Source organism: Protomyctophum bolini, assembly GCF_963924005.1.
Source record: "Protomyctophum bolini genome assembly, chromosome: 23".
Lineage (NCBI taxonomy): Eukaryota > Metazoa > Chordata > Actinopteri > Myctophiformes > Myctophidae > Protomyctophum > Protomyctophum bolini.
The window spans coordinates 15,419,363-15,431,532 of NC_137884.1; the positions used below are offsets into that span (position 1 = coordinate 15,419,363).

A 12,170-nucleotide genomic window follows, 5' to 3' on the forward strand; every position below is an offset into this window, starting at 1 on the left:
ACAGCAGCTGCGCCTTCGATTGAAATGACGAATATATATTGCCAATGGCAGTCAGTGAGATTAATGTTCAAATTTGGGGGGAAACAGCATTCGGTGTTGATGTCCTATACCTACAGTAATGTCACTCACTTCTGCTTTTGATCATTTTCATCAAAGGCTTCTGTGCTCATCTGCATTCTTAGCCACAACTATATGGTTGCTGTCGGGGCAGAATGATTTGTGCCTCCTCACCTCTCCATTAATAACCTTTACTCTGTGCTTCTGCCACTGGAGTGACAGACCGCCAAACCAAGTGTCCCCCCTAGTGAAATATCCGTCTCCTCGCTACTACGTCCTTAACATCCTCGCCAAGAAACCCTGGCCATGTCCCAAAAACTATTTTTAGTCTCACTTATTCACAACCATTAAATATTTGCGATGTTTTTTTGTCTGAGCTCGGGCCAGTGTTGAGGAATGCACATAGTCATAGTTGGTGGTTTATTATGACACATAGATGATTTTGAAATCAAATCAAATCAACTGTTATTATAATCTGTTATCCAGAGTAATTAGTACTGCTGTTGTCATATGAATCAACGTGAGATTTGTACCACCCTGTCTGTAGTATAAGCCCCTCCGATCCCCACATTGGTTTTCCAAATTATTCAACATTTTCCAAACATTTCCGATTATTTAAAAAAAATCTGCTATTTTTGAATAGCCAAAGTATTAAAAAAAGTTATATCATGTTCGATGCTATACACTAATTATGCTCAGGACGCCCAGGAACCACCCCAGGGACCCCACTTTGAAAACCACTGCATAAACGACTGCTCTACTGACTCTGTTTTACAGTATGTGCTGCTCTGTCGGTACTCTGTTGGCAGTGTAAGGGCCGATTCATACTCCTATTTTACCGCTGTAGTGCCGAAATGATTTCGGCTCGTCAAAAATATTCAGTAGCACCGAAGAGACTACTTTAGGACGGTACCTGCCCCCCCCGATCCTCAAATGACGTCACATTGTAGGCTCTACAGAGCCGAACCGACTTTTATTCGGCTCTAAAATAGGAGTATAAATCGCGCCTAAGCCAGTGGTTCTCAACCTTTTTTGGGAGGGCATAGACTTCCCCCAAAATAATCATATTTGAACTGCACATTTATTGCGGAGGCCAGGGCAGGCCACCCGACCTGGCAGCGATATGCCCTTCTTTCCAGTTCCTAATGATGTTGGTCTGCAGTTGAAGACTGGGCTCAGTTCGTCTTTATGTAAATAATACGGGATGCATCCTCGTCTCCCCTGGAAACAAAGCTGCTCCAGATGTTTCACGTCGGCCGCGGGTGGACCCGCCGGTCGCTCACAGATGCTGTTAATTGTTCAAAACATCTGCGGGCGGTGCACCGGGGGGACTGCAACCTGCCAATGCAGCTCACTGTTTAGCCGGAACCATCCAGGAAGAAAATATAAACAAAACAAAAAGACACTGTGAACTGGTTTATTTTGGAATTGTAATTCTGTCTGCTCAAAGGTGTTTTTGTATAAAGTTAAGAGTACGGAGAGAGCGGACCAGAACGTCGTACTGTATAGTATACTTTAAGTGCTCTTATCTCTGAACACCGATGTTGTACAGTACCTGCACTGAAATGAAGTGCAGTTCACTCTCATCGCCATAATCCACAATTAATACGGCCATTGTTCCCTCTTTAATATCGAAAGCCTCGGCCTCGTTGTGGTTCAAAAACCTAGGCCCTGAACGTGCCAGGGTCCCACATGAAGGCATTTAAGCGTTGATAATGCCAATGCCAGAGTGGTTATTTCCTAGCTAGTATGTGGCGCCCTCCGATGACCCAGAGGGTCAGTTTAGTTACGCCCGATGCACTTCCTCTCTCAGCCCGCTGCCATTTAACACTAACGATGAGAGGAATCTGTTCTATGGCGTTGGCGTGGGGGCGGATTGCACTGTTAGCCAAGTTCTTTGCCTGTGATGATGGCTGGTAATGGTGTCGGCTGAGTGTTTGCTGAAGCAGGGGCGCTGTGTCAGTGAAAATTGGAGACTTTGCTTCTGAAATCTTTAAAAGGGCTGTGAAATGTTATAGGCCAGGGTCAGTTCCATAGCTGTTCTCTGTAGCATGCCGTGTTTGAATGACAGCTCTATACGTTTGAGTGTGAGAACTAATTATAATCATACATACCATTTTTATATAGCGCTTTTCTAGGTGTTCAATGTCGCTTTTGCAGAAAACAGAATAAAACCACTTTATTGGGGAAAAATAGGTTAAAACGGAGCACTGATGTTATGTGATCTCTCTGGATGGGGGTTCTGGGCAGCACACGGACAGCAGAGTTTTGTACATACCGTAGTAAACAGAGATGTTTCATTTTTTGATCTATGTTGACCCTATGTTGCCTCAAACATAGGGTTGGTATCCCGTCCAAACAAATAAACATGCTCATAGAATAATTTATATAGTTGTAGATAGTCCAACCGTAACCTTAAAACAAAATAAAAGATTGACAAGACGGCGGTAATGAAAAGATATTTTTTTCAAATCATCTTCTCATGCTTCTCTCCTCTCCCCCTCTCTCTCTCTCTCTCTCTCTCTCTCCCTCTGGCTCCCTCTGCAGGCTGCTGCTGGAGCTGCTGGAGCTGCTGTTTGACAAGTTCAAGGCGGTGGCGCGGGCCCACAGCGTGGTGCTGCGCCACCTGCAGCACGCCGTGCTGCACAACGAGGAGGCCGTGAAGCTGTACGAGCAGGCCGACGTCTCTGCCAAGATCCAGATGGTCCTGCAGGTCAGACCCCCGTCTCCACCCCGCACTACGCTCTCTGCACCTCCCCTGCCTTTATTAAAGCCATTAGACCTACAAAATGTCTTCTATAATCTAAATCATGGAAAACCTATGTCAGTCGTTCTCAAACCTTTTCATGTGGAGGACCCCCAGAATTATATGTAATTGGCCGCCGACCCCATCTTGTTGCAAGGACCCCCCCCCCAGAAGCAAAGATTTGAGTTAAAAACGTTTGCTCTGAAAGAATATCTATTCAAAGATTTGCGCCACATTTTCACAATTTAAAAAAATAGCAGATCTACTGCTATTTTTCAATAGCTCAAGTGTAACATAATGCTTATAACACCAAAAGGGGTTCCCGTCCTGAATGGGTTAATCTCGTATTAATTAGCATCCCTATTTCATTCGAGAAAATGAGCAGATCTACAAGCTCACAGCGTGTTGGAAGGTGACACATTCCGTGCTTGTAGATCTCCAGATCTCAAAATTTGTCCCCGACTGTAGTTATTTTTCCTCTTTTTTTTTTTTGTCGCTAACCCTGCTGCTGTACCGTACTGTCTAGCTCACCTGTCAGCAATGAGCCCCCACTGAGAGGATGTACAGTAGTCCTACTGTACGCCTCCGTTCAATCCCCCCGGCCTGCGTCCTGTATACCCCCCGCTGGGGTTCAAGTGGTTAAAGGCTCTCAACAATAATTTGTTTAGTTGCTCCTTTGATTTATTCCCCCTCACGTGGCCCCGCTCAAACACACATTTAATCCACCTTGGCTTACAGTGAATTAATCAGCAGAGAACCAGAGCCGCTGGAATGTGATGGATGTGTCTGCGCCGTCACCAAGGAGTGGTGACAGCCCAGGCCCACAGGAAGTCCTGATTGCTTGGCTTCGTTCTGGGTTCCTTAATTGGCGTTTGTTTGTTTTATGCCCGTTGTTTTGTTTTTTCCCCCTCTGTGCCCCCTGTTGTTTTTGATTGGTTGAGGAGATGAGCAGCTGTTAGGCTGACCTGTGGCAGCCCTCCAACACCCCCCCCCCCCTCCCCCAAGGAGGCCTTTGTGACGGCGGGCGCTCGCTTTGCTCAACACTGTGTGTGTGTGTGTGTGTGTGTGTGTGTGTGTAATTACACTCTCTCTGTCCACACTCGGTGCGTGCATTTCGAGCTGTCGGCTGTACACAAAGTCTCAAAGCTAACCGACTCTGTCGGGTGGAAACTTATTATGTCCAAAACTTTTCACGATTCAAATTTCAATGTGTCAAAAGTAGCAGAGCTGGCCTGGGCCGTGGCTCAGCGGTCCAGGCACCTTGGCTGGTAATCCAGTCTTGCAGTACACAATGAAGGGACATTAGTCGCGCGAGCCAGTGTGCTTCCGTCATAAGCCCATCGCACACAGTCTGCGGCACGCCGCCGCGCGGCGCCGCCTGGAAAATAGAACTGTGTTCTATCGGCGCGCCGGGCGACGCGACGCGGCGGACGGAGCCGGTGTGCGATAGCTTCATTGAAAATAATGGAGACGGCTGTGTCCGCCGCACGGCGGACGCAGCCGGTGTGTGGTGGGCTTTATACAGCCTGGCCATGGAGAGCACACGCTCTGAAACTTATCCGCGGTTAAAGTTTATGCGACCCCCAGCCGTGTGAATTTGTCCTGCTTAACTTAATTAAATATATTTTAAAGATATTTTAAAATGCGTGGGAAATTTAAGAGACTCCCCCCCCCCCCCCCGATATAGACAAACTACTGTATGCAGCCGAGTATGTGAAGAATGATGACACATTGTGTCTGGAACGTCTGTATGGGCACAGGAGCAGCAGCATCCGCTCAGAGCGGCGGTACGAATGGGCCTTTAGGGAGACGCTTTGTCTTAATGAGTTCACCGTCTGTCATTGTTGTCAGTCACGGTTGGCGTTAAGGGACTTCATAAGAGGGATGAGGGGGGGGGGGGGGGGGGTGTTGATGAAGATGAGTGTGATGTCCTCAACACAACATGACTCATCATGTAAAACCTGGTGTCTGCGTCCCCCAGAGCACCGCAGGAATATGCCCGTCATTTATGCGGCGTCCGTCGTGCCTGTCGGGAGTTTTTAATCCCACAGTCACCAGCAGACAGCAGGCACACAGAGACAGACGCATGCACAGAGACAGACAGACAGACAGACAGACAGACAGACAGATAGACGGACCGGTAGATGGCGCTGTGATTCGCATTCCCATGTGTGCATGGTGTTACAGTCAGAGAGGTGGTACAGTCAACACCAGTGACTATGTGTGCATGGTGGTACAGTCAGAGAGGTGGTACAGTCAACACCAGTGACTATGTGTGAATGCATAGAAATCTGATGAAGCCAGCATGCATCTATGGAAGCATGTTGTGAAAATAGCCGATCTACAAGCTCTCTGCGACGCCTTGGGAGCTTGTAGATACGATGTTGATAGGCTATTTTTGGCTAATGTTCCCCGCAGAAAAGGGATACTAGGGTGCAAGTGGTTAATGTAAATTAAAAACATTTCCCACAAAGATACGCGGGCCCCCCCTATAGTAACTCCTATGACGCTGTTGAAGACCCCTGTTCTACATGGTGATTAGCCATTAGCCAATTTTTATATAAAAGGATGTGTGTGTACTGTATAATACATGTATAACATACAAAGAAACACGCTTCTCCAAAACAGTCATCAATAGATTATCAATAGGATTGTTGCCGTGTGCCCCGGTGTTTCACGTTGTCTTTCAGCCATGCATGGCTGTGTGGTCACACGGTGTCTGTGTGTGTGTCTCACATTCTACAGTCACGATGTGCTTTTCAGCAGAATGAGAAGAAACGGAACAGAAAAGGAGGACATGTGGAGGTGTACATGCAGCTTACTGCTTGCCTTGTTGTCACTGAATCAAGCACACAGCCAACGGCATTGACTTTGACCTTGAGAATGTATATTCTTTCTCTCTCAACTCTATGTCCTCTGTGTTTACCAAGGTAAATTCAAATGCACAGAGACAGTGTGTAGTGTGTAGTGCCTCAGTAAACTAGGATCACAGGCAGACCAAGAACCTAGCATCTCTCTCTACCCCTCGCCCTCCTCCAGCCTCTGGCCTGCATGGCTCCACCTCTTCCTCCTCCTCCAGTCAGAGGAGAAGGCATCGCTGCCCTGCCAACTGTTGCTAAGGTGTCCGTTTGTGTACAGTACATTCTTCCTGCGCGGTGCCACTGCAGAGGTGGTGATGATGCAGCTGTCGCAGAAGCTCCTCACAGTTTGATAACAAAGCATTGTCTATCTGCTCTCGTCTTGCTGAGCTCTCTGATTGGCCGCTATAGTGTTGTTGGGTATCGAGTGTGTGTGTTATGTGTGCACATGTGTCGCTGTCGGGTGGAAACCTCGTATTAGTGCAGCAACAATATCGTGCACTTTAGGATAAAAGCATGAAACATAGTTATTATTGGACTGTGCAATCAGTCTCTGGATGATGGAAGGGTCACTGCAGAGTGTGAGCAACAACAGGCCATAAAGCAACAGCAAAGTGATAGTGATACTGGACACCATCGCCATGACCGGCAGCAACTAGGGATGCTAATTGTTAATCGATTAATCGCCGTTAAGAAATTTGTCAATTAAACAGTTAATCGTAATTAGTTGAAAAGTCTGTGGTTCTATCATTGGGTGGTTTTCTGTGAATGTAACGCTGTCTTCGCGCACGTGGCCGAGGAACGCACATACAAAGATACCATTTCCTGGCACACTTAAAGCTCAACATAGGAGGGCCCTCAAAAATAAAAATCTCCAATTAGAAGAAGTACAAGTTGTATGCGAGCTTGTATTGTAGCTTGCTCTTTTTGAATAGCCAACAAAGGCTATAAATGGATAAAGTGGTTAAAATGGTTGTGATGCTATATTAAGTATTTTAGATGGACCCCCTGGAACCCAAGGTGTGTGTGTGTGTGTGTGTGTGTGTGTGTGTGTGTGTGTGTGTGTGTGTGTGTGTGCGTGTGCGTGCGTTTAAAGCTATGCCGCGGCAGCAGTACGGTAATAAGGAGGCATTAACAGCATGCGTCCACTGCCAGCACCCCGGTTGCCGGGGGCTCCTCGTTCCCCTGCCGCTGCGATGCCACATAATGTAATCTCTTGATTAGAATAGTCATTACGTTGAAATGAGGGTTTTCTCATGCACTCACTGGTGGTGTTATCATTTCCAGTGTCGATTGTATCTCTTATATGAAAGGCCCTTGTCACCCCACTCCTCGCCCTGTGCTCTCTCTCTCTCTGATTGCATACTTTATTAGACGGAAACGGCAACAGAGTACAGTCAAACACTTGGTCTGATACAGTAGCAAATAGCCCCCCCCCCCCCCTCTCTCTCATTAGCAGGCAACAGTGCAGCTCTCTCTCTCTCTGTTTCTGGCACAACAGCGCCCCTACTGGTACTAATAGTCATACTGGTGCTCATTAACGTCACACAGACACAAAGGTGAACAACACATAAGTGAACACGGACATTGCTGTTTTTGAGTGTTTGGCGGTTGCACCACTCAAAAAGTGGAGAAGTGATCATTTCCTCTCCCTGTTGCGTATTGAAAGGTGCATTTTCAGGCCTGTTTTAAAGGAAGCCGGTGATTCGCAGTGATTTGTGATCTACAAGGTCACACGTTCACAAGTAGTACCTCGTGTGAATTCAGGTTCTCAGTCACCACAACTGATTTCTGTCACTTTAGATCCCATGGAAGTGTGATGCGCTGCAAAAATAGCCTCTCTACATGCTCTCATTGCGTCACAGACGCATTGAGAGCATGTAGATATAGGCTGTTTTCTGTTAATATGTTATGATTAGAGCGTTTGAAGCAATGCTGTATGTTCAGAGACACCATCGGGGGCACGTCTTCCAACGGGGCCACGGTGACGCAGTCGGTAGCGCTGTCGCCTCACAACTAGAAGGTCCTGGGTTCGAAAAAGAAAAAAAGCCTCCGTCCATCTGTTTATAGAGTTTGGGGTGCTCCTTTTGCACTGTTTCACCAATCAGACATTAGGACTTGATTGATTGATTGATTCGCTTTAATCCATGAGAAGAAATTCTACGAGATTGTGGTTTTTTCCTCTCCGCCCGCCTGGAGAGGCAGCAGAACCCACGATGACCTTTCCACCTGACATGCCAGGAGACAAACAGCCGCGGTTGACAGAAACACGGAGGGTTCTGTTGTTCGGGCCAAGGCACAGAAATGAACATGAGCTCTTTTTAAAAAGAACTGTGTAGTTGTAATCCCTGTTCTTTTGGCAGCGCTGCAGCCGTTTCCCATGTGGCCAGCTATCGATTTCAAGCTATAAAACACCGGAGGAAATAATCAGCGTTATCGGTGGTGTTGAACGGGGGAGTTATAACACTACTTTATTTGTAAATTAGTTGCTTCGTTGTTTGTTGTTAAGCGGGTTTCTGTGGAGTGTGTGCTTTATTGGAATTGATTGACCACTGAACCTCGTGAACCTCTGAACATTCGGCCAACGTTGCCGTTCTACAAGCTCACAACACGCTGGGTTGTGAGCTTGTAGATCTAGTGTAGATATTAAGTGGTGGTCTTCAACAGGGGGTCCGGGACGCCTAAGGGGTCTTCAGAGTTACTGCAATGGGGACTGCCAAATCTTCTGTGTGATGGGAACGTTTTTACATTAACCACCTATTCTGAGGGGAGCATTAGCATGAAAAACATGTCAGTTGCACAACTTCACAGTGACTGTAGCTTTCAACCAAAATATAACAACTGTTAGCTTCTCTGTACATGAATTCAGATAATTATCTCTATATAACGATCAAAAAAAGGACCAATATACTCTCAGGTAATTGGGGACAATAGTTCAAACCAAATCACTGTTGTGAAAGACCTTGCAACGTGTCCGGCAACTGTGACGGCCCATCGGGACACTGCTAATTGACCTATATTTGGCACAGCTTGTCACTATAGCGCTATCAGCTTCCATCCAGCTCTTTCACCTTGCCGGCCGCCGGGGTTTCAGGCGTTGTGAGTCGGTTAATTAGAAGCCGCATTTGCACATTCTGCAGTGATCCTTTCACCGGGTGATGGCTCGCCAACGTCTGTTGTCCGACCACCGGTTCGTGACCAGAGTGCAGATCGCACTTTTTAATGAGTGTCTTCTCTTCCAGGATGCGTCGTTGTGGGGCGGAAAACCCCTTATCTCCATATTTAAGCTTTTTGTGTTTTTGCCTGAACAGTAACAGTTTTGGACATAATGAGGTTTCCACCCGACAGTCCATATAGGCCTAGATGATGACTAGTCTTCTGAAAAGAACTGACTGCTTAAAGGACAACCCGTGGATTGTCGCTTGATCATGAATGAGACATTATGTTGTATATATTAATACATTATGACTAGTACTGTACATCTTGTATGGACGTGGTCTTCCTACTCTTCCAATGAGACATTTAATGAAGCACTTTATTGTAGTTTTGGACATACAGTACATCATATGAAACGGACATCACACTTGATTTATGGATCGTAGCTTTTAATACTGTGGCAAGAGATTTAAGATGGGCCGCTGTGTGTGTTTTTTATTTTTACAAAAACAACTATAGGGATTATATTAAGTCTTCCGCCCAGTTGGCGAATAAAACAGTAAAAGGTTTTTTTCTACACAGTGAAATCCAATGTAAAAATGACCTACAATGAGTATTAGCGATTACATAATTATAAATCTAAATGATATATTCAATTCAAACGGTACTGCGTTGAGAGCTTGTAGATCGCCCATTTCCGGTATTTCTGTGCTCCACCAGTATCAAGTATTATACTATGAAGTATAACGTAGCAGGGCTTAAATGTTTACTCAGACTAATTGATATAGTCGATTACACACAGTTACCTCCCCCCCGCCCGGCTTCCCTCCCCCGGACACGGGCCAAATGCAGTCCCTCCCCCTTTCAGAACGACGAGTGGCCCAGGAAATGAAATGCAATGCATTTCTCCCATAGGATTTTCTTTAAGTATTTATTTAAAGACTGTTACTCCGCGGACAAAGCCAACTCGGATCGTGACAAATCATGACAATGAACACAATATTTTGGGCCGATCAAATCATTAGAAAGAAGAAAAGAAAGTCAGGAGACAACACTATTTGTTTTGTTTTTCGTCTTATAAATTTGATCGGCACAAAATATTGTGTTCATTGTCATGATTTGTCACGATCCGAGTTGGCTTTGCCTGCGGCGTAACCGTCTTTAAATAAATTAAATAAGAAGTGCCGATGGGAGAATGCATTGGGTTTTCATTTCCTGGGCCACTCGTTTTTCTGAAAGGGGGAGGGACTGCGGCGCTCTATACCAGGGTTAATTCAAATGCAGATTTACCAGGGTTAATTCAAATGCAGATATACCAGGGTTAATTCAAATGCAGATATACCAGGGTTAATTCAAATGCAGATATACCAGCGTTAATTCGAACCAACAACCTCTGCGGTGATGGGCAGGGACGTTACAGCTGCGCCACCCGAGCGTTCATTGATTTATTAATGTATAGGTTTTAAAACAATATTCATGGAATAACCACCAATAACAACATGGGTATGTTTTTTTAAGAAGTGAAGACACATGTTACAAGGTGCTGTACAAGAAATAAAATAAAATAAAACAAGAACATCACATAGAGCAGCAAAAATAATCCTTATACATTCACAGTACATAGAAATAAACTATGTTTACGAAACAAATGGGTTTCTAGCAGATTTTTAAAGGCATCGACTGACTTTTTAGGGACAGTGGTAAGTCATTCCAACATAGTTTATAGTTGCCGCCATAATGTTTGTTTACTAAGTTGGAGATGACATCTTCCTTGCTCGTTGTGCTTTGTTTTGGTGATGTCGATGATCATTATTCCTGCTCCTCTCGCCCTCTCTGCAGACACATAACTTATGGCCAGAAATATTTAAATATGCAAGGGAGCTCAAATTAAATATTCAGGCCCTCCTCTGGGCCTGTCAGAGCAGTGAGAGAGAGGTGAATGGTAGTGCCCTGGAGCCTGGAGAAGACAAACGCTGCTCTTTTAATTGGAATATGAAGCACGGACATCAGAACTTTGCTGTACTCCTCACACAATGTTTTAATTCACGCCTCTCGTTTATTCCTCTGTCATATTCATTTACATATCGACCCCCTGCCTCTGGCATTATCCTTTATGCTTTGCTTTTGTACTTGTGCGATGCCAATAACAATCTAGGAATCGGGGACACAATCATTTATGAATATTGATGTTGCGAGGCTGGCAGGGCACCGCACCGCGCCAGGCACCACCGATAGTGGCAAGCAAACTGACTCTGTGGGAGCCAACCCAGGGCAAAGCCAGGAAAGGCAAGAAGAGCAGCACCTATGCAGATGCACTGTGGCGCGCCACACAACAGCTTAGCTAGCGGGCGGCAGTGGCTCAGGGGTAGAGTGGCCGGTAGAGTGGCCGGATGGGAACCGTGAGGTTCCCAGGTCGATCCTGGGCTCCCCTAGAGAGAGTTAAGGCCTATTCATAGTCTGGATTTTCGGTGGTGAGGTGACCACTGCTCCGGTGGTGAGCTGACCACCGGAGCTGAAATAACGTTGAGAGGTGGTGAGCAAAAACAGAGAGAAGGGCTGGAGTGGTGGCGGTGGTTTTCTCTTCACTACGGCTCGTGACGTCATGTTGTAGACTATGTATGAGCCTTTAGTGTCGAAGTTTCCTTGAGCTAGACGCTGAACCCCTAATTACTCCTGGATGTGCAGGTTGGATGTGGATGTGGATGTGGATGTGGATGTGCAGGTTAGATGTGTGTGTGAATTGGTGAATGTATAATGCATAATCTATGTAAAACGCTTTGGATAAATATATATAATATAATTTCACCATTTAACACTGCTGAGCTCAAGACCCTGATGCTAGATAGGAGAGTGTGGAGGCCAGCGATTCAGGAGTCCTGAGTTGGTGTTGAGTCAGACCACACTCTCGCATCTCAATCACGTAGATCGCATAGATCGATAGATAAAATATTGTTGCCATTACTATGTAACCTGGGCAGAACTGTAAGCAAGTACATTTTCTTTATAAAGCACCTTTCGAAGCAAAGCTACAAGGTGCTGAACAATTGACACAGTAAAAACAAATAGAAGCACAGAAAAACAAATACAGTTTTGACAATATAAATGAGCAGAACAAAAACAAAACAAGGCAGAACAAAGACATAGGGCTATAAAATGGCTCAGGTCAAAAGGTACAAGGGAGAAATATTCACGGAATAAATGAGTCTTTAGGAGTCATTAACAGTCAACTGATTCAGCATTTTTCAATGCCAAAGGCAAGGCATTCCATAGGCTAGGAGCTACCACAGCGAAAGACTCAACTTGGACGCAGGTATTTCTAGCAGACCTTTGCTGGAGGACCTGAGAGCTCTGAC

The 12,170-nt window shown here is 45.7% G+C and overlaps 1 protein-coding gene across 1 annotated transcript in view; it reads left to right on the forward strand.

Moving 5' to 3' along the window:
• The window catches only part of exoc4 (exocyst complex component 4), a 153,663-nt gene that overhangs the window by 25,685 nt on the left and 115,808 nt on the right, over positions 1-12,170 (forward strand). The window contains exon 8 of the mRNA XM_080757717.1: positions 2,605-2,770. Coding sequence (XP_080613843.1) covers positions 2,605-2,770 — 166 coding nt within the window. The remainder of the gene's footprint in view (positions 1-2,604; positions 2,771-12,170) is intronic.